Source organism: Eptesicus fuscus, chromosome 6 (genome assembly GCF_027574615.1).
Source record: "Eptesicus fuscus isolate TK198812 chromosome 6, DD_ASM_mEF_20220401, whole genome shotgun sequence".
Classification (NCBI taxonomy): Eukaryota; Metazoa; Chordata; class Mammalia; order Chiroptera; family Vespertilionidae; genus Eptesicus; species Eptesicus fuscus.
The window spans coordinates 812145-834631 of record NC_072478.1 but is presented as its reverse complement, the minus strand read 5'-3'; the positions used below and the strand labels follow the sequence as shown (position 1 = coordinate 834631).

Here is a 22487-nt window from a genome sequence, read left to right as displayed (position 1 = left end):
TGCCCCCAGACTCCGGCCTCAGCGCTGGGAGAGCAGCGGGTGGTCTTGGTGACCCCACGCTGGGACAGTCAGACTGGAATCGCAGAACTAACCAGACCACATGTTGACACTGAAGAGGGCTGGTTTTTATGCCGGGCATATTTCATTTGTCAGGTTAATCTCAATAGCGGTCCGGTTTAAGGGTGGGCTAACTGGGTGTTTATCTGTGATTTGTGCCCCTCGGCATATGATCACGTGTATCTGTAGCTTGGCATGAACTCAGGGTGGAATTTGAAATGTTCCTCTGATAGTTGGAGTTCTCTGTGCCTCGGGCCATGTGGCCCACTCTCCGCCCTGAGATAGAGAGCACACAGTGGTGTCCTGTCGTTTGATTAGCGCAGGAGGACCACCCAGGGGGACCGGCGGGAAGGAAAGAGCTGGCCCCCAGGTTAAACAGCTGGCAGTAACGCCGTGTTTGCCTCAGCAAACAGCCCCGGGCGCTGCGGCTGGCCTCTGCCGGCTCCGCCCTGACCTACGAATGATTGTAGGAAAGCCACACAGGTTCCTTTCGTGCTTCCTTCTCTCCGGTGCTCAGTTTCGGTGATGCCCTCTGTGACCTGCCGGTCTCAGGGAGATGGCGCAGGTCAGTGATGCCCTGCTGGCCAGGGGCCCGCGCTGCCCAAGGGAAGGTGCCTATCAGTCAGACTGTCCCCCCAGGACAGCGCCATCACTCCATGTCCCACGGTCACTGTGCTCAGGCCACGGACAAGTTTCGCGTGGCACCCAGAGCAGTTTTCCTCTAGTTCTGTGTGACCAGGCAGGGGCCACCTCCGTGACCCTCGAGGAGCCCTAACCTTGCTGCCCTGTGCCACCCGGCGTCTTGAGCCTCGTGCATTGGACTGACCCTGTGCCCAGGAGGGCCCTGCTGCTGGGGGGAGGGGGGCAGGGCAGACTCAGCAGCAGGGGGAGGGGGAGGGAGTGTCACAGTTGTCTCTCACGTGGCCTGATCACCCCTCCTCCTCTTTTCCAGGTGTTGGTCTTGTCACTGTCTGTCAGCGTCTGCCTCCACAGGCCTGGGCAGTGGCAGGAGCTGAACCAGGGAAGCCAGGACCCGGGGGGTGGGGGTGCCTCCAGAGAGCAGGCAGCAGTAGTCCCCAGTAAAGCAGCACACCCAGAGGGACCTCTCAGCCGGCAGGTCTGCGGGAGGAGTTTGGTATGGGTCGTTGTGTCCGACTTCCGCTGGAAGGAGCCTTTGAAAGGGAGTGTCCGTCCTGCTCACTGTGGTTTGTATGTTTGTGATGTGTGTTTCACCTCCATTCTTCATTCCTGACGAACCCTTCTCCGCGTCCTCGCTTAGTGGCTTTCTTTGGTCCCGGGGCTGCACCTGAGCCACGCCCTGAGGGGGTGCTCTGCCCTGAGTGCATGGGGTTGTGTCCCAGCAAGGCCTCCTCTTCGCCCTCTCTCTCCTTTGTTTTCCTCAGTGGTCTGCACTTGGTCATCTTTGCCATCAGATTATTATTGTAGATCACACAGGGAGAACAAAGGGTAAAATATTTTGACTGTAGCAGTGTTTGACTGTATTCTGCGCAGTGAGAAAACTTGAAGTCATTTTCAAGGTCCACTATTTCTTCTTTTCAGTTGGGTCAAGTTGCTAAACTTTCTAAATCTCCATTTTCTGACTAATGAAAATTGGATTCCACCAAGTCTCCTGTCTACCTACTGCAGGACTTCTGTAAGAATCAAATGAGATGAGGCACGGGAAAATGCTTCACAGATATTTGGTTACAGTGTAAAATGTTTCCACCTGGCTATAAAGTAAGTCGTGTTCCTGGGCTGAAGAAACTCCAACGAGGCTAGTCGCTAGGGAGAGGAAGCCGGGCATTGCTACGTGATGTCATTACCTGGACAGAGGGAAGGACATTTAGCATATTAGCCTTTTTATATATATATATATATATATATATATATATACATATATATATATACATACATACATACATACCAGGGGCCCGATGCATGAACTTCGTGCAAGTGTAGGCCTTCCTTCCCCCAGCTGTTGGCACTGGCTTCCCTCTGGCATCCAGGACCCGGACTTCTGTCTGGTCACCAGCAGGTACCCGGGACCTAGGCTTCCCTCCAGCTGCTGGCAGGCACCCGGGACCCGGGCTTCCCTCGCAGCCCTGGCTTCATTTGGAAGGACATCCGGTCTAATTAGTATATTACACTTTATTATTATAGAACATATAGACTAGAGGCCTGGTGCACGAATTTGTGCACAGATGGAGTCTCTTGGCCTGGCCAGCGATCGGAGCCAATCGGGGGAATCAGCCCCCTGGGGGGAGGAACCACAGGAGGTTGGCCGGCCGGGGGGAAGGACCCCGGGAGGTTGGCCAGTCTGGGGGAGGGACCGCAGGAGGTTGGCCCCAGCAGCAAGCTAATCAGCCGATTCCGTGAGGAATCAGGCTTCCTCCTCCCTCCTGTCTGGGTCTGGAGTGCAGGTGAACCAGATTCGGGGTTGTCAGGGCCCCAGCAGCAAGGTCTGGGTCAGTGCGTGTCATAGCTACCGGCCGGTTGTCTGGTTGTTCCGGTCATTAAATTGTAACAGTCACTTAGGCTTTTATATATGTATAGACTAGAGACCTGGTGCATGAAATTTGTGCACTCGGGGCGGGGGGGCCCCTCAGCCCGGCCTGCACCTTCTCGCAGTCCGACTGCCATGGAGGTGGGAGAGGCTCCTGCCACCGCCTCTGTGCTCGCCAGCTGTGAGCTCAGCTTAGGGCTTCTGGCTGAGTGGCACTCCCCCTGTGCGAGTGCACTGACCACCAGGGGGCAGCTCTTGTGTGTCTGCCCCTGGTGGTCAATGCGCGTCATAGTGACTGGTTGTTCCACTGTTCAGTCGATTTGCATATTAGCCTTTTATTATATAGGACTAGAGGCCCAGTGCATGGATTTGTGCAAGGGTGGGGCCTGACCAGCCCACTCCTATGGGGGCCAATCGGGGCTGGGTCGGCAGAGGGGAGGCGATGAGGGAGGTTGGCTGGCCGGCCCTGTCCCCGATCGGGGTGTGGGGTTCGATTGGGGGCAGGGCCAATTAGGCCAGTTGGCCGGCTGCAGTGGGTGTCATAGTGATCGGTCATCCGGTCATTCCCTGGCGTCCTGGTCGCTGGCTTTTTATATATATAGATTGCCGGTGCACATCATATGTACTGGCCGGTCAGTCGGACGGATGGTCGTTCACTTAGCCTTTTATATATATAGATGGCCTGCTGTTCCCTTGCTCTGCTTTAATTTCCCATTTTCATTTAGAAACATGGCTTACATTTTTATAATATTTTGAAATGAGAGTGGTCAAAACTGAATTAGGTAACTTTTTAAAACTTTGATTTCTCCCTATCCATGGTTAAGGGATGTTATTGTTCTTTTTATTTTTTCTCGAGGATATTTTTCCGTTGACTTTAGAGTGGAAGAGAGAGGGAAAGACAGAGAGAAACATCAATGTGAGAGAAACACATTGATTGGTTGCCTCCTGCATGTGCCCTGACTAGGGCCCGGGCCAGGGAGGAGCCTACAACCATTTTATGTGCCCTTGACTGGAATTGAACCCAGGACCCTTTGGTCCGCAGGCCCACGCTCTATCCACTGAACCAAACCGGCTAGGGCTATTGTTCATTTCTTACCAAGGTCAGAGGAGCAGAGACAGGAACATATGGCTAGCCTGAGGGCAGGCATCTAAGCAGCGGTAGAGGAAAGGAAGGACTTGGGAGGAGCTCACATCTCAACACAAGGGCACATGTGAGCAGAGGCGAGGGCCAGCTGATGGTGTGGAGCCAGCCTGGTCAGTCCTGGGCAGGAAGACAGTGTAGGTAGCCCTTGAGCCGCAAGCACAGCCACCGGCTCCTCTGCAGCCCGGCCCAGGGTCCCTCTCATAATGAACAACTTCTCATCCTTTGCTTGTTGTCTGTCCGTTGCGCATCTTCACTCATTTCTGCTCAGCACTGGTGCCGCACCAGACCCTCGAGCAGTGCTGTGTGGTTGGAGCGCATCCAGGGACAGCACAGAACCAAGGCACAGCGCCTGCCGAGCGAGTCCGTTCACACCGCAGAGCTAGAAGCCACAGGAGAGTGTTGCTGTGTGGGAGGCCGGGCTGGAGCGAGGGGCCTCTGGGTTCTGGTCACGGAGCGTGCATGTGGGGAGGATCGCACTACAGTGTGCGGCGGCTTGTGCAGGTGTCTGTGTGTCTGTGCCTCATGCTTTCAGGACATCAGGCTGGGAACATGCCCTGGGGCTGGTGCACGCTGCCTCCCAGGACCTTGGAGAATCCCGGAAGCAGGGCTAGATCAGAGAGATGGTCAGACAGAGGGGTATCTGCAGGGGCCGTGTGCACAGGGCTCTGAGGTTGGAGGGCTCACACCTTTAGGGAGTCAAGGGAGGCCATGTGGCTGGAGGGGAGAGGGTGTGGGACGTGGAGGAACGTAGAGAGTGAAGGGACCCTGGGCCGGGCGGCACGGGAGCCTGTGGCTGCTGGTCCTGACAGTTTGGAGGAAGGTAGTTACCTAGGAGACCATGAGCACACTGTGGAAAGTGAGCCATTGGTGCTTGAAGGTGGGGATTTGAACCCTCTGATTCTGGAGGACAACAGGCTCCAGGGAGTGGCTGTGAGGGCGGGGACTTTGGGGAGTGGCGTGAAGGTCACCGGGCGAGGAGGCCAGGGACTGCTGGGCACCCAGTTGGCAGCTGGGGAAGCAAGGCTGACAGAGTGGGTCAGAGTGCTGGGGTGGGGCACGTTCAGGAAGCGTTTCCTGAGGTGGAGTGGTTTGTAGGACAGCCATAGCCTGGATTTTGAATGCTGTTTGGTCCATATTTCATTCTGTCTCCGCATTATCACACAGGGAATCAGAGCGACGGGGCCTCCAGAGCCTGAGTCCAGGCCCAGGCCCAGGCGGCGAGGCTAGTAAAGCTCAGGGACCACGGGGGTGGAGCGAGCAGCATGGAGCCTGCGTTGCATCAATGGCACATGGCTGCTCCCTGGGACCACAGTCACATTTGCATGGCATTGTTTACACAGTGGTCTCATGTGTTTCCTTCCAAAAGTGAACGTTTAATCAGAATAATCAATTTCTTCTCCGATCCCATGTGTGGGAGTGTGGGAGGCACCGTCAGCTCCACGCTTTGGACGAACACTGCAGGGACTCTGCTGTGATGGGGCGTGTCTGCTGGGAGGTTCTTCTGCCCCGTCAGGTGTGCAAGCTCTTACCATTCATTGGTCCCGCCGCCTCTGTACCAAGCAGTCACTTGAAAAATGTCACATGTATTTTACAATTGAAAACTATCATTTTGCAATAAGGCTTTTAAAAAATAAAAGTATTATTGGGGTGAAAAGAAAAGGTAAAATGAGGATGGGGACTCTGTCAAGAATGGCTGTGCGAAGGGGTGTGGACTTGTGCCAGTGCCGGGACAGTCGTGGGGAGGGCGCGGTGCATGGGCACATGTTTGATTGGACGGCAGGATGCTCGTCACAGGGTCTGTCGCAGTCCCCGTCTCCAGGTCACTTGGCAGAGTCCCAAGTCTCGAGTTTTTCAGGAGCAAATGGATGGTTTCTCCCAGTGCCGGCGTTCTGTTCCCTGAGGAGAGGCAGCCACTGGCTTCACTGTGACACAAAACCAGGAACCCAGGGCTTCCCTGCCCTCCGGCTGTCAGGGAGCCGGTTGTGAATCCGAACGTACCTGTGGACTAACACAGATCAGAAGGTGTCTTCAGGCCGTGCTGCCGACCGACACTGGAGGTGGATTTCGTAGGGGAGCGGGTGGCGATGTCATGGTGCCCAGGACAGAGTGCCTGGCAACCTTAAAGTTGCCACTTAGAGGCAAGCGTTTTCCTCCCCGAGTCCAGGAGGAGCAGTCAGTGCGGTGGCACTGGATATGTGGGCGCTGGGCTGGGCTGGGCGGGGCGGCAGCCTTGGCCGTGGAGTGGGCCCAGGTGTGAAGCCCCCAGCGCCTGGCTGTGTGGAGGGGGCGAGGCAGAGCATGCATGTCACACGAAGCCTGTGCAGGGGTTCCCGCTGTGGCCCGAGGCCCCATGGGGCCAGGAGCAGGGGTAGAGGTGCCCCTGCAGGAGTGTCGAGGACGTGGGATGGGGCAGCTCACGGCCTTTCCCAGGCTCTCAGCAGCGGCCTGGGCCTCCGGACTCTGCTTCCAGAGGATTGACCAGGGACTTGCAAGTGAGGGTTGGATGAGAAGGAAATGGCAGTGAGCAGTAAGCCCAGGTCCTGGACGGGACAGGCATCCTCAGCACTGCAGACCCTCACTCACGTCCTTGCTGCGCCCGCAAGCCCGCCAGTCTCCGCCTTGCTACCCCTTTGAGCCACAAGCACAGCCTTGTGTCGGAGCTGACCAGCCCTGGCCAGCGCAATAGCACCTGACCCTCTCCCTCCAGGTCAGGCCTGTGTCGGGTGGACCGGGGGGTGGGGTGCGGTCCTCTTGTCCCCCTCACTGGGGCTGTTGGGGCCCCAGGACAGAGCTGCAAGTTTAGAATAAAAGTATAAAATGGAAGTACAGTATTCTATATAATAAAAGGCCAGCGACCATAACGGCATCACGACCAGAATGACCGATCGATCAGTCGCTATGAGGGGCGTTGACCTCTTCTCAGCTTCTCCCCCGAGCCCGCAGGCTCCAATCGCTGGATGGCCAACAGGAACCACGGAGAAGCGGGATGAGTGTCGGTGGCGGGGCAGGACTGGGGACTGGCAGACGGGCAGAAGATGTCCCTGATCACAGGCTAGGCCAGTGGTCGGCAAACTCCTTAGTCAACAGAGCCAAATATCAACAGGACAACGATTGAAATTTCTTCTGAGAGCCACATTTTTTAAACTTAAACTTCTAACACCACTTCTTCAAAATAAACTCGCCCAGACCGTGGTATTTTGTGGAAGAGCCACACTCAAGGGGCCAAAGAGCCGCATATGGCTCGCGAGCCGCAGTTTGCCAACTACAGGGCTAGGCCTAGGGACCCTACCGCGCACAATTTTGTGCACTGGGCCTCTAGTTTAATTACGAATTTAAAGATGACGGCTTTAAACCCGTCTACACCATGCTTGGACTGTAACACAGTAACTTTCCATCGTGCCTAATGGACAGCGAGGTTTTAAATATGACCTGCCGAACCAGACAGCCTGTCCCCCCCTAGGACCACCTGTGTCCCCCGAGGACCGCCTCCCTCGGCTGGGACTCATTCTCCAAGACACTGTGTAGAGGGCGGGTCCCCACAGCCCAGGCAGAGGCCTCAAGTAGCCAGGGCCATGCTCCGGCCTGCAGGGGAGACACCTGGCAGGTCCTCCCGCCAGTGTGTGTGTGTGTGTGTGTGTGTGTGTGTGTGTGTGTGTGTGTGGCGGGGGGGAGGGGTTCATGGTTTTGGGTCCCTCATGCTGTTCACAGCCGTGCGGTGCAAGGAGGCAGCCCTTATCCGTTTAGCACTTGGCGCCCAGGTACCGTGAGCATATGTGCCCTCCCCTCCTGGAGAAGCGCTGACATGCGTGTGGGGAGAAGGCGCGGTGCACGGGGCGGCCTCAGCTGCACCTCGTCTCCTCTGCTGAGGGTGGGGGCCCGCTGGGCGAGGCCCTGGGCTGGGAGGTCTCTCGCTTGGACTTGAGTTTCTCAGAAACTGAGCAAATATGAACAAGTTGAGGATCAAGTTGGGCTGGTTGTCCTGCAGCCAGAGGAGCAGGGTGAGCCGCCCTCGAAACCTGGGGATCTGAGGGCTGATCTGAGCCCAGCACAGGGCCGGGCCTCAGGGCGGGGGGCGGGCCCGGGGACAGGGACTTTGCCTCTTCCCAACGGCTGCATGGCTCCCAGGGTAGGGATCTGCCCATGGGGAGGCATCGGGTCCTCCTCAGGCTGTACTTGTGCCCCTGTGTGTGTCCGGGGCACTGCCTGACCAGTCACGGCAGGAGGCAAGCCCCCCTCTGCCCAAACCTTCCTGGCACTGGCTGTGCTGACAAGGCTACTCCTTGGGGTGGGCAGGGAGCAGGTGGGGACACCCTCTGGCCTCCAGGCTCCCTGGCCAAAGCCGTGGGGATGGCTGCGGCGAAGGTTCCCTTGAGCCACTCCAAGAGGCACTGTGCAGCTCCCCGCGGCCCCTGGGGCCCAGGCATCGAAGGGATGTCTGCTGGGGCTTCCCTGCTGATGCAAGCGCGTCCCCACCCAGCAGGTGTGGTTGTCCTGCCTGGAGCTTCGGTGACGCCCCTGCTCTGAGGGACATAATCCCCACCCGGCTACCGACTGAACTTGGATTTGGAACAGAAGTGAGGGATTTAGCTCATTAGGTCTGAGTTCCTGTTTTTCTCCTCATTTGAAATAGAATCTTTTTATCTTAAAAAGAGGTATCTTAAAGCTGGGAATAAGCATATTTCTCAAAATTCCCAGGAACCATGTTAAGGTCCAGAGCTCTGCGTGCTGTTCCCTAGACACTGTTCCCTGCAGGCCTCCTCCTGGGCCACCAGGGGCCTGAGATGGGCTTGCGCTAGAGCAAGAGCCAATGAGGGGGCGCAGTTTGGGTCCCACAGTAAGTGAGCTGACGGTAAAGCGGTCTGCGAGCTTCAGGATGTGGGGAGGGCAGGACCTTCCCAGGTGGCTCCAGTGTGACCGCCTGCTGCTCCCAGGTAGCAGAGAGCGGGAGGGAGGACGGAGGCAGGCGGCTGCAGGAGGGCACAGGGAGCCATTGGAAGGGGACACGCACGCAGCTCCCTGTCAGGGTGGCTGCAGAATGCACGGTGGCATTCTGAGCAGAGGTGGAGCCCCTGTGGGTTGGGGGCACTGCACCGCTGCCCAAGGCTGTCGCCTGGTGGGCTGTTGTGGCACGGGAGGCCGGGCTGGGGGCTGTGGGGGAGGGCGCAGGTCAGAGCTCCTGTCGGAGGAAAGGCTCCTCGAGACGCAGCCCTGGGAGCCTCGGAGGTGGCCCCACGCCTCTGGCCTCCTGGGGTTCCTGTCCTTGTGTTGTCCTGACCCAAGTGTAGGCCGCCTGGTGACTTCCGGCCGCTGACTGGCTGCGGTGGTGGTCTCACCGGTGCGGTGCCGGGTGGGAAGGCAGACTCCCTGGTGAGTGGGAGGAAGCATCTGGGGACCCCAGCAACCCCCAGCGCCCAGTGGGGACCAAGACCTCCGCTCAGCTTCTCCGAGGACCAAGGACGCCCCCACGGCTCTGGACCTGGAGCACAGCCTTCTAGTGAGACACCTGAGCCCTGAGTCCTGGGCATGCCTCCTGCAGGCTGATACCCCCAAAGGGCACCCTTAAACGTAACCCAGGCGTCTGCGTGCGTGAGCTTGTCTCTGACAGCAGGAAGCTGACGCCCAGGCGGATATGTTGGGGAGCCAGCGCTGTAACGCCAGCCGGGCCAGGTGACCCCGGCAGGACTTCCTCCAGAGGCCTCTCCCCTGGCTGGCAGGGGGCCGCTCCTGCCTGTGTCCTCAGGGCCCCTCTGCCATCCCTTTCCTCATCTTCTCTTCTAAGGCCTCTGGCCACATTGGAGTAGGGCCACCCTCGTGACCTTGTTCTAACTTACCTGCCCCTTTAAAACCCCGCCCCCCAAATACAGGGCCATCGTGAGGAGGGTTAGGACATGAGTGCAGGTTTCCCTGGGACTGTGGCCGAGGGACCGGCCGGGCCGATGCCCTCCCCACAGCTGAGACTCTGCACACTTTTACCATAAAGGTCTTCATACCTTGTTTTTCAGTTGTACATGAGTCAGATGGTTACTGTGTATATCCATCTGTGTTAATGGTTCTATCCTGTTCCTCATGGTTTTGCACATGTATTTGCATATCTCCATCCATAACAGAATTATAGTTCCTGAGAGCACATTTTGTCATGGGCTCGGGGGTGACCCTTTACTGCACTGACAGTGCTGTTAGGCACACTTTCAGGACCTGAGTTTGGGGTTTAGTTGTCTATTTCTAAGTAAGAATATTCTAGAAGTAGCTTGTCTTCAGAAGGAGATGGGGGGTTGAAGAAGGATGGGTAGTGTTAGAGAGTGGTGTGGCCAGAGCATGTCAGCCTTTGCATTTGGTAATTTGGAGGTGGTGGGTGCACTGCCAGACCGTCCTGCACTGCACCGGCTCCTTTGAACACTTCGCTGTGGGCTGATCACAGCAGTACAGACATTTAAAGTTGTTTCCTAAATTACTTACCTGCAGGAGGATCAGAGAAAGTTACTTTAGGTGTAAATATCCTATGTAATAAAGAGCTAACATGCTAACAGTTGTCACGCCATCACGCTATAACGACCAATTAGCAGGCTGCGCGCGCAGCTGGGCAGGGCTGCGTGCTCGGCGAGGTGCACACAGGTGGGCAGGGACTTGATGTTGTGTCCTTATGGACAAAGCACAGCAGCTGCCTGAGGCTCAGGCAAGTCTCAGATGGTGGCTGCCACTGCCTAGGGCCAGCCCAAGGCTCAGGCAAGGCACAGATGGCGGCTGCCGCTGCCCAGGGCCCGAGGCTCAGGCAGCCGTGCGGCTGGCAGTGGCAGCAGCAGAGGCATGATGAGGGTGTCACCTTCCCCTGATTGCCGGGCCACCTCCTACAGAGGGAGGCCGGAGGCAGCAGCAGTGAGGGGGTGATGGAGGTGGTGCCTTCCCCTGATCAGCCGTGGGGAGCGGGCCTAAGCCGTCAGTAGGACATCCCCTGAGGGCTCCTGGACAGTGAGAGGGGGGCAGGCCGGGCTGAGAGAGCTCCCCCCCTACAAGTGCACAAATTTTCATGCACTGGGCCCCTAGTACATTTATATGTTTGTATAGTTATACATAGGTGTCAATTAGATAAATGTGTGTGTACACACACACAGGTGTACATGACAGAAAGAGGTAAATGGTTAAAAATGGGTGGAGTGTTAAGAGCTGTATCTGGATAAATTGTACACATGTGTTTTTATACTATTCTTATTCTCCAAATTTCTTGTGTTTTAATTATTTCCAAGTAAAAGTTTAAAATTTAAATGCAGGCACTTATGTTAATATGTAATGGGTTCATTTTTGTTTTAAGTGGATTAAATATTTATTTACAGTTTCCTCAGTTGTATTGTTATGGAGTGGACATTAACAGCTCTGAGCCACATGAACAAAGCTCTGTGGGTTCTCGATGCTTTTAGGCGCTGAGGCCCCGTGCGAGGCTCTCCGGGGTCCGGGTGGTGTCCCACGTTCTCTTCGGCGGTTATGCCTTTAGCTCAGAGCGGCCTGGTAGGCGCCCCTTGCTGATTCTGTGAGCCCAGGAAACAGCCTCTCTGGGCTGGGGTCACATCGGTAAGTGAGGGCGAGTCGGGTGCCCTCGCTCAGGAAAGCCCTCGTGTGGCCTCCACGGGCTGCTGTGGCGCGTGGTGTCCGCTGTGCTCGGGCCTCTGTCTGCGTTTGCTGTGTGTTTGGGCTGGTGATTTTGTTATAACCATATGCACGTGAACCGGGACAGAGACACCGGAGAAGGGATCAGGTGGTTCGTAAAGTGCAGGTTGCAGTGTTCCTGCCCCTTCACAGAATGGCTGGGTCAGGGAAGCGTGAAGAGCGAGCCGTGGGGGCTTTGGGGCGTCCGTGCTGCAAGGGAGAGCCTGGCCACCTCGGAAGGCGGAGAGGACAGCTGTGTGAAGAGACAGGAACCGTGCCGGGACAGGCTGCAGGAGCCCTCCTCGCCCGGCTCCGGGGCATCGGGGTTCCAGATGTGCCCCTCTCTTCCGTGGGTGCCGGCTGCTATTTAAGTTGTTGCAGCAACACACACTTAGGGAGGAGGACACCACTGCCTGCCGTGTCCCTGTTGTCCAGCATGAAGCCAGTGAACAGGGAAGGCAGTGAGGCTGTAAACACTGTGTCACGTAGCTCCAAATTCAGGTGATCGGTTTTAAAAAAAATAGATCTTTTTATTGATTTTAGAAAGATAGAGGAAGGGAGAGGGATAGAGATAGAAACATCAACGATGAGAGAGAATCATTGTTGGGCTGCCTCCTGCACGCCCCACTACTGGGGATCAAGCCCACAACCAGGGCATGTGCCCTGACCGGGAATCGAACCAGGACCTCCTGGTTCTTAGACTGATGCTCAACCACTGAGCCACACTGGCTGGGCCAAATGCTCTGTTTTTTAAAAGACATCAAAAGATAAGTAAATGTACAGGCTTTCTGTTGTTTGGGTACACTGTTTATCTTTTAATCTTTTTTGCTAAAGTTGTGATTTACTTTTGTGGTTTTTTTTGTGTGTTTTTTACAGATCATCAGAAACTGGAAAGGGAAGCCAGAATCTGCCGTCTTCTCAAGCACCCCAACATCGGTAAGGAGTGTGCCCGTGCATTAAGTACGCATTTACAGTGTGCCAGTGTGTGTTACCACAATAAAGGGGTTTCTTAATCTAGTATTTGCAACTATTAACAGATAGGCTCCTAACTTTCAGTCTTGGTTACATTTGATTCTTTAAAGTTTTTTAAGTTTTTCCAGAAATAGCAGGTCTATGTATACTAACATTTAAAAACCAATGTAAGGTGTTATTAGTTGGAAATGCCTTTGTATGTCTCCAAGGGTTACGCAGCGGCCGCTGGTGGAGGCGGAGGCAGTTGCTCTCCCCAGCCCTGTAGAAAGTCGTTCGTCCTTACCATCCCTGACCCTGTTCCAGAAACGAGGGAAACTAGTGTAGAACAGCATCTCATGGGTTTACAACAGCACAGTCATGTTCAGAATGAAACATCGAGGAACTGAGACACGGAGAAAGAAAAGGAAGAACAACTCCGCTGCCCGATTCTGCGACGAGTCGGTCTCCTTGGGGAACGCTGGGCCCAGCTCTGCAGTGTCACTGCCCGCAGAGCCTTCTGCGTGGAAGCCGGAGGCTGGGCAGCAGGACTTGCAGTCACTCCGGAGGAGCCTGTAGTTCTCTTGTGACGTAGAGGCCCTCGCAGTGTCTGTTCCTGCCCGGGAGTTCCATGATCCCCCACTTCGTGGGTGTTTCTTAGGCTCTGACGGGAGTGAGCAGGCTCTGCATAGTAACCCCGAAGCATCGACCAGCGAGCGGTTCCTATGCACGTGTGCTGCGTTCCTGAGAGTCACACAGGGAACAGCCCGGCTCTTCTCCCTGGAACAGACAGTGCGATGGCTGAGAGGCTGGGGACCCTGGTCCTCTTCTTCCCCCTCCTCGCCTTCCTCCACTTTATTACATGCTCAGTTTCCTTCCGTCTGCCAGGCTTTAGAGCTTCCAGGCAGGTGATGCTGCACGGACGGGTTTCCCCCGGAAATGTGTACATTTTTATTTCCGTGTGCCTTTCTCTCGGCACAGGATCCATCATCTGAGAACCTGTGGACAGGAGACGGTTTCTCCCAGAGAAACACATTTGAAAGGGGGGCTCCTGAGAGGGGGTGCTCACTGGAGCACTTTTTCACCAGGGCTGTTTTGATGTTTGTCTGATGTTCACAGTAATGCACACACTGAGTGGAAAGTGCGGGAAACAATCATGCATGAAGAAACCAGAGGGAACAACTTTTAATACTCGGATTTATTTCTGCCTTTTTATAACACATCTTACGTATGTTAACTTCCAGAATTTCTTGTGAGCATTTTCATAGCCCTTCAGATAAACCATGGAAATGTAATTTTTAATTGTCTCGAAATCAACAAAATGAGCGTGTCGCTGTGATGATGAAGCAGCGGTCAAGGGGGACAGCGCCCCCATGGCATTGCAGGGCTGGCTTCCATGAGAGGACTAGACAGGCGGTTTGGTGCGGTAGGCTGTGTGGCTGCTGTCAAAGAAGCAGTCGTGCCTGAGCTAAAGCCAGCGGTGTCATTCAGTGTCCTGGGCGCGGGGAGCTAGCTCAGGCTCAGTGCAACAGAGCCCCCAGGACTGGGAACCCCTGGGCCTGGGAACCCCTCTGGGACATGCCCCCCCCTCCCCCCGCAGAACTGGGAGCCCCTGGAACGGGGAATCCCCTGGGACATGGACCCCCTAGAACTGGGAGCCCCTAGAACGGGGAGCCCCGGGGACTGGGAGCCCCTGAGACTGGGGGCCCCGGGGAGCAAGGAGCAGCACGCGGTGTGAGTGGTGGAAATGACCGTGAGGAGATATGGGGTGGGGGGTGGGTCTCACTAAACTGACTGGAAACGATTCTGTTAGGGGCAGGCCAAGGACTGAGACCCCACGGGTGGGTGAGGTCACATGTCAGAGAGGGGACGACCCAGCAGGATTCTCGGCTCAGACGTCTTGCAGGGTGGGGACAAGGCCCCACAGGACAAGGCCCGGGGAAGGGCTCGGGGAGCCTGCGTGCAGTGTGGTTGCAGAGGGTCTGTCACGCGCAGAGAGATGTGTCTGAGGAGTCCTGTCTCCGTGACCTCCAGGTGACAGGAAGGTCTGTCAGGAAAAGGCTCAGGAGAGGGTTACAGCCCGAGGGCTGGGCTTCCCTCCTTAGGGGGGCAGGGGCCCAGCAGGACCTTCCCTGTGGAAGGGGGTGGCTGGGGTGGGGGGCTGTGGAACCAGCTCCTGCTCAGCGGGTGGGAAGCCGGGGCAGGCCTTAGCTCAGCAAGAGGGTGCCACCGCCCCTCTGACCGCTGCGCGTGAAAGTGCTGCGTCCTCACGGCCCAGCGTGCGCACCCCGGGCCTCCCTCTGCTCGGGGAGATGTCGGTGCTGCAGCCGGGCTCTCGGCGGCATCCTCCCAGCGCCTGAGGCCCTGCAGACGGGACAGGGCGCGCAGCCCCTTGCAGTCAGGCTGCGCAGCGAGCAGGGTCTGCGTCCCGCTGGGGAGGTGATGGTGACTCACCTCGGCACAAAGGGGCCAAACAGCTGGAGGGAACGCGTACCTCACGCGTGCTTCTCTGGTTTGCTCCCTTTTTACCATTATGTATCTTTTATTTTCACAAAATGACTTGTTTTCTCTTGATGTTTGTTAAACCGAATTGTTTGAGCTCCGTCACCATATGCCCTACCTAAGGAGAGAATGCCTTAAAGGTGACGGTTCACACGCTGGAGGCGGTGGCCGTTGTCTCCCATCTACTCCGTGTCCCACGGACTCTGCTTGTCCTCGGGGAGCGGCCCTGGTGAGAAGTGGGTTGGAACCTGTGGTGAGGCCCACATAGCTCGGACGTCGGGAGAAACGAGGAAGGCAGGCAGAACAGTCGCCTCCCCGACCCGGTGGGAAAGGGGTGGGCCCGGGAGGAAGAGGGAACCAGCGACTCGCGGGTCCCTGTGGAGCGGACACCGGGGCTGGCGTGCGGGGCAGGGCGGGCGGCCGCGCTGCTGGAGGCAGGCTGGGCTTGCTGCGGGCTGGCCCGCCCTCTAGAGACCTTGTGGACACTGGAGCCTTCGGGAAGGCAGTACCTCGTCTTGGAAGTCTGAAGAAACATTTACATCTCAGCATCCACCGCAGCCCTGACGGCGGCTCCCTGAGAGGCCTCACGGCCCTCTTCACCCGCCTGGTCAGCGCTGCGGCCCGTGCGGGGCGGTGACCTGTGGGCCACCTCGTCACATCTCACGACAGCCTCCTTCCTTCCAGACAGGACGTGCCCGGCGCCTGGTCGGGCGGTGGAGATGAAGGGCAGGGCGTGCCGCCTCAGCGGACCGGCCCCGCTGCCGGTGCTGTCCGAGCTCGAGGCCTCCGTCCGCCCAGGCGCTCTTCTCCGCAGACACACGTCTACCACTTCCTCCCCGAGGGTTACCCAGGGGACTGGCTCACCCCGGGAAGACGCCCGATGGAGACGGACAGCTGGGGCGCATCCGTCAGGGCTTAGTGGTTCTTCTGGGACAGGTGCCGCGGCGGGAAGCCTGTGGCAGGAGCTTTCGGTACCACGCATGCTGTCCGTGATGTAATGTGTGTGGTACGTAACATATAACATATAAGTAATAGTACCGTAACAGGGTCTATAGGACATCTATACAAACTAATTTTTTTTTTGCTTTAATAATTGAAGAAACTAAAATTTTGAATCCATATGACTTCTCCACAGTCACCATTGGTCGTGACGCGCCAGCCTGGGCCAGGAGACCCTCTAGTGCAGCAGTCGCCAACCGGTGGTCCGTGAGGTCGGAAGGTTGGCGACTGCTGCTCTAGTGAGCAGGGGCCAGGGCGCCTGCGTGGCAGCAGCCAGGTGCAGACATGGCTGTTGCGCTCCCGTCCCAGGAGAACTTGGAGTCTCCCCTCCTCGGGATAGACATCAAGTTAAAAACTTCCCGTTCTAACACAAAACCCAAGACTTAGTCTGGAGAGAGCATCAGAGGTGCCGTGGCCTCGTCCGCTCCCCCGAGGGCACGTGCTGCAGAAGGTGCCCTGCGGCGCCCCTGGTCGGACAGTGGAGGGACGAGGCTGCGGGAGCTGCCGGCGGGCTGGAGACAGAGCCCCGCTCTCCGCACACGCGGTCCGGGCCTGTGAGTGACAGCTCACGCCATCTGCGGTTTATGTAACTTTCACTTCCTAAAATGTCAACCTGGAGGAGCGTGGGAATGACCTTGCACGTTACTTCCCTGTGAGCGGCGGCTGTGAGAAACCCAGCAGCGTCCCTCGAGCGGCGCTGTCCTCTGTGACCTCCTGTCGGCGGTTATGCCGACACCTCGCAGTCTGCAATCACACGAGAGGGAACCGGCAGGCTTATTGCCGCACGGCTCTAGCCACCGGGCAGATAAGGTAATTTAACACTGCGCATGGTAAAAAGCTCACCTGCAGTTCGATTAAATCTCACCTCCTTATCTTGACTGTTTGGTGTGAAGGCCTCAGTGCTCAGAATACCCTGCCTGCTGCGGAGGGAGCTGGTTGGGAGCTGATTGTCCTCTTTCAACAAATCTGGGAAACAGCACAGTTTTCCCAGCAAATACATATTCTCAAGAATTCTCATTGTCTCCTTCAGCTTTCTCTTCTTTGGTTCTTTAATACTAGAGGCTCGGTGCACAAGATTCATGCACTGGGGAGGGGGTGCCCCTCAGCCCAGCCTGCACCCACTCGCAATCTGGGGACCCCTTGCTCCTTACTGCCTGCCTGCAGTGGAGGCAGGAGGCTCCTGCAACTGCCACTGTGCTCGCCAGCCATGAGCCCAGCTTCTGGCTGAGTGGCGCTCCCCCTGTGGGAGTGCACTGACCACCAGGAGGCAGCTCCTGCATTGAGTGACTGCCCCCTGGTGGTCAGTGCGCGTCATAGCGGCCGGTCATTCTGCTGTTTGGTCAATTTGCATATTACACTTTTATTATATAGGATAGTAACAGTGATGTAGTCTTTATAATTTTTGTTTAAAAGTTAAATCCACCCGGGTAGTGTGGCTCAGTGGTTGAGTGTTGACCTAGGAACCAGGAGGTCATGGTTCGATTCCTGGTCGGGGCACATGCCCGGATTGCGGGCTCGATCCCAAGTAAGGGGGCATGCAGGAGGCAGCCGGTACATGATTCTCTCTCATCATTGATGTTTCTATCTTTCTCTCCCTCTCCCTTCCTCTCTGAAATTAATGTACACACGTGCTGCTGCTAAAATAATCCGACCCCTGGCTGTTGCGCACTTCCTAACTCCTGGGCCAGCGTGTGCTGTGCTCTGAGCCGGGGCCTGCCGGGTGTGGTCTCTTCTGCATGTTCTGCTGTGTGGGGCCTGTTTCCCGAGCCGCCTCTTTACCCGTCCTCCCCAGACACCCGAGGCCGGGTCTGTGGGCGCAGGAAGCTGAAGGAGCGTGGCCTCGCGTGAGAGCTTCTGTCTGACCATGACGGGCGGCGAGGCCGATGAATGTGGGTGTCTAATCTCTCCCGAGGAAACATCCTCCCGAATGTCTGCCCCTGTTGGCCCCCGGTCCTGACCCTGTGGGCGAGCCCCCGAGGGGTCCACAGCCCTCTGTGCTGGCCCTGCAGGTGTCAGAGGGATGTCCCTGGGGAGGCACGGGTCAGTGGGCAGGCGTGAGGGACAGGCTGGTGTGGACGCGCCCCGAGCTGCAGCTGTGCTGAGTGTCACTCCCATGGCTGTCAGAGTCCCTGGGGAGGCACGGCGCCAACCCCAGTGTGTCTCCCCGCGCCCCAGCCCTGCCCCACACCCTGACCCTGCTGCCCAGTGTTGCTGCAGGGCTCATGTTCCCTGCTCTTCCTGGGCCCACCCGTGTTCTGCTAGGGTCTGTGCTCCTGAGCCCAGCCGGCTCTGTGACCTGGGCCTGTGGTGGCTGCTGACCTTGATCCCTCCCACCAGGCCCCGCAGGCCTCCGAGAGCCAGACAGCTGGCTGTGTCACGCAGACGCAACTGCTCTGCAAGGAAGGTGCACCCTCTCACCCTGTGGGCTCACTTATTGGAACTTGGGTTGTTAATTTCTAAGCCTTGAGTTGTGTGCACAGAGGTAACTCGCGCTGTGTACTCGTATGAAGTTAGAGAATGGGGTGCGGATCTGTGTTTGACTCGCTGCTGCTGCTCAGGGCCCTCTTCTCTGGGACTCCCCACAGCACCCCAGCCTGCGTGCAGGACTCCTGACCGCGCAGGTGTGCCCTGGCTCCGCACAGCTGTCGTGGCTGTAAGTTGCCCATTGCAGGTTTGCCGCCTTAGCGTCTTCCTGCCCGTGCTAGAGACTCCTGACAATGTTTCATTCTTAAAAAGAACGTTCTTCCTGAAAAGCACCGTGAGAAGGTGTGGAAACAGTTCAGATCGTGTGTGAGTATCAGGCGACACTCAGATGCCACTTCCTGAGGGACCTGGTACCCTCACAACTGAAGGGCTTCGTGGCTTTCTGAATGAGGAACTGAAGAAACAGGCGATGGAAAGTATCGATTCCAATATGTAATATTTTATTAAAACAATCTTCCAGCCCCTGTCATCCACAGGTCCTCCTGCCGCGAGTGTAGTCCTCCCTCCATGTGTGGAGGCCTGCCGGCTGAGTGGGGCCATGCTCACGGGCTCAGGAGGGCCGGCTGAGTGGGGCCATGCTCACGGGCTCAGGAGGGCCGGCTGAGTGGGGCCATGGTCACGGGCTCAGGAGGGCCGGCTGTGTGGGGCCATGGTCACGGGCTCAGGAGGGCCGGCTGTGTGGGGCCATGCTCACGGGCTCAGGAGGGCCGGCTGAGTGGGGCCATGCTCACGGGCTCAGGAGGGCCGGCTGAGTGGGGCCATGGTCACGGGCTCAGGAGGGCCGGCTGAGTGGGGCCATGCTCACGGGCTCAGGAGGGCCGGCTGTGTGGGGCCATGCTCACGGGCTCAGGAGGGCCGGCTGAGTGGGGCCATGCTCACGGGCTCAGGAGGGCCGGCTGTGTGGGGCCGTGCTCACGGGCTCAGGAGGGCCGGCTGAGTGGGGCCATGCTCACGGGCTCAGGAGGGCCGGCTGAGTGGGGCCATGGTCACGGGCTCAGGAGGGCCTGCTGTGTGAGGCCGTGCTCACGGGCTCAGGAGGGCCGGCTGAGTGGGGCCATGCTCACGGGCTCAGGAGGGCCGGCTGAGTGGGGCCATGCTCACGGGCTCAGGAGGGCCGGCTGAGTGGGGCCATGGTCACGGGCTCAGGAGGGCCGGCTGAGTGGGGCCATGCTCACGGGCTCAGGAGGGCCGGCTGAGTGGGGCCATGCTCACGGGCTCAGGAGGGCCGGCTGAGTGGGGCCATGGTCACGGGCTCAGGAGGGCCGGCTGAGTGGGGCCATGCTCACGGGCTCAGGAGGGCCGGCTGAGTGGTGCCATGGTCACGGGCTCAGGAGGGCCGGCTGAGTGGGGCCATGCTCACGGGCTCAGGAGGGCCGGCTGAGTGGGGCCATGGTCACGGGCTCAGGAGGGCCGGCTGAGTGGGGCCATGCTCACGGGCTCAGGAGGGCCGGCTGAGTGGGGCCATGCTCACGGGCTCAGGAGGGCCGGCTGTGTGGGTCTAAGAAGGAGGAGGGGACAGTCTCCGGTTCTCGCAGCGGCTTGGCCTTGAAGCTGCGTGGTGAGCGTGCACAGATGAGGGACACGTGAGCTGGGCGTTCCTGCAGCCCCTCTCGTGGACACGGTATCAGCCTGAGCTGTCCAGCTGTCCCCTCTTGTTGGCATTTGCAGGTGGGAGGAATGTGGGAGGCAGGGAATGGCCACATGCCTTGAGTTCCTGTCGTTCTGGGCTCTTCCCGCCATCCCTCACCGTCCAGAGCAAAGGGGCGGTGCAGCCTGGTGGCCACGGGGAGCCAGTGAGTGCTCCGGGGCTTGTCCCGCGGGTGTCCGGGAGCCCAGGGCGGCGTGCACAGCCCACGTGCCGCCACCGCAGCGACGGGCTCCAGGAGTTGGTGCCGTTCGTTTGTTTTCTTGCTCTGCTCGTCATTAGTTCATTAAGTCACGCACCCCAGGGGGTTCTGATACAGGTTTCAAGGACCACGGTTACAGAGGCCTTGTGCTCGGGGTGATGTTATAAACCTGGGCGAAGCCTTTTATTCCGCTCGGGCCGATCACCTGCCTCCTGTCCCCTTCGTCCTTTCCAGCCGAGGTCCAGAGCAGGAACGCTCTAAGGACAGGTGGAGGCTGAGGTAGTGATAACCTACTGACCCGTGTGTCCACACACTTGCCCTGGTTATCTGCTTTCCTTCCCAGGAACTCTAGGCATGAATGTCCTGTTTCGGAGTCAGTGTGATAAGCACCGAGCCCGCCCTGTGCCGCCCTCTGCCCTGCACGCAGGAAGCTGCTGGGGCGGGGACAGTTTACCGAGGGTGGGGCCGGATTCAGAGCCTTTGTTTGATTCCAAAGTCCAGGTCTGTCCCTGTGGGCCCTGTCCTCCCCTTCCTGCCGGCTGGGAGCCAGGCTCGCTGGGCAGCTGCCCCTCGGGGTGGGAGCCTTTGTCCTGCCAGGGCCTCGGCTGTTGATCACACCGTTCGCTCAGTAGAACTCACCTAATGTGAACGTGTGTTGCAAGAAGGAAGCACTCGGATGTCAGTCCCGCCTGCGGTGGCCTTGGCAGGGCCAGACCTCCCGATCCCAGCCCTGGTCTAAGTGAAGCTCTGATCTCACCATCGCCCCAGCCCACTCGTGCGGGAGTGAGGACGTCGCTCCAAGCCAGCACCTGGCCGTGCAGCAGAGCGGGGTCAGGGAGAGGCTCGTGGGCCTGTGGGTGCTCCTGCAGATCCGGGGCAGAGCCACCTGCCTCAGGGGCCACATTTGGGGGGACAGTGCTGCCCCCAAATCCTGGGAGCTGAAACGAGTCGGTTCCGGCACAGTGGGCGGTCCTCTCCACATGCCAAGGCCCGGACCTTTGAGGTGAGCCTGTAAGCAGCTCCCGCTCCCCCCGCAGGTCAGGGAGCGCCCAGAAGGGGCATGGTTCCCAGTCCCTGCCTCCGCCCTTAGGCTCCCAGTGACACTGGCCTGTCCAGGACCAGTCCCTCCTGCTGACTCGGGTCACGGGAACCTCGCTCTGGGCCTCGCCCTGTCTCTGCAGTGAGAGTGTGAGTCACCTGCCCGGCTGCTGTGACTGGCGCCTGGCTTCCTCCTTTATCTTGGAGACGCCCTCCCGGCGCCTGCCCTCCAATCTGCCCGGCATCTCAGTGACGTGCATCCCACCTGTCGCTTTGCAGTCCCCTCCCCTGCATTGGCCGCATTTGCTGGAGCAGCCCCTGCGCAGCGGTGACGCTCTGATCGGGGGCCTTGCTCTCGCCTGGTTCCACCAGCCCCAGCATGTAGGGCACGGGGCTTGTCTGCAGGGCTGCTGCCTTGCTCGCTGCACAGGGCACCACGTGACCCATTTATGTCCCAGACTCCCCTACGCCGAGCTCCTCAGCCTTGGGGACCTCCCTCACAGTTTATCTTCAAGACTAGCGCCCAGTGGTCATGGAATAGAGCACAGGCGGTGGCTTGGTAGCCATGCCTGCTCACGCACTGTGCCACGGACTCCACAGGCCCGGGTGAGCAGGAGGCCTGGCTCAGAGCCACCTGGCGGGGGAGGCATCCGCTTAGAGCCCTGCCTGACCCTGGCGGGCACTCTGTCCCTGAGCCTCCTGGAGGCTTCCTGTGGGGCCCAGACCAAAACAAAAGGACGCACTGAGCTTCCTGGGAGGGTTCTGAAACCAAACCCGAGCGAAACCAAGGGAGGAAGATAAGGGCGCACGCGGGCTATGACTGCCAGCCGACTTTGAATAACTCCCTTTTACAGCTCACTCTCGCTCAGCTTTCTTTCCACTGGATAGGTTTTGTTATGTTATTTTGAGAAACAAGGCACAATACTGAGGATCTGCTCCAGTTTGGATATAGAGCTGTTTCAAGGTTGTAGGGAAATCATGGCAGAGCGAAACTTGCCGCGGCCTCAGCTACAGCGTGCTCATTCCTTCATGTTAGCAAAGGCTTGTTAGTCCCTGCCATGCTGGGCCCTCCAGGCACAGCAGCGGATGCACTCCCCTGGCCTCGTCCTGCCTGCACTCTGGGGGTCCCACGTGGAAGTGAGCCACGCCCGCCGGGAGTGAGGGCACAGGCCTGCGGGGTGGCGGGGTGCCCCGGAGGCTGTGGTGAGGCCACCAGAGCGGGTGGGCTTGATGGTGGAAGGGCCTTGCTTCCCTCCTGGGAGACGGTGCTGCATTCACGCTGAAACCCTACTCGCGAGGGTGGTCTTTGGGGCGGGGCCTTTGTGAA

The 22487-nt window shown here is 58.2% G+C and overlaps 1 protein-coding gene across 4 annotated transcripts in view; it reads left to right on the top strand.

Moving 5' to 3' along the window:
• Positions 1-22487, top strand: part of CAMK2D (calcium/calmodulin dependent protein kinase II delta) — a 156155-nt gene that overhangs the window by 57323 nt on the left and 76345 nt on the right. For all 4 annotated transcript variants that reach the window (XM_028130220.2, XM_028130216.2, XM_028130217.2 and 1 more), the window contains exon 3: positions 12219-12278. In XM_028130220.2, the coding sequence (XP_027986021.1) occupies positions 12219-12278 (60 nt within the window). The remainder of the gene's footprint in view (positions 1-12218; positions 12279-22487) is intronic.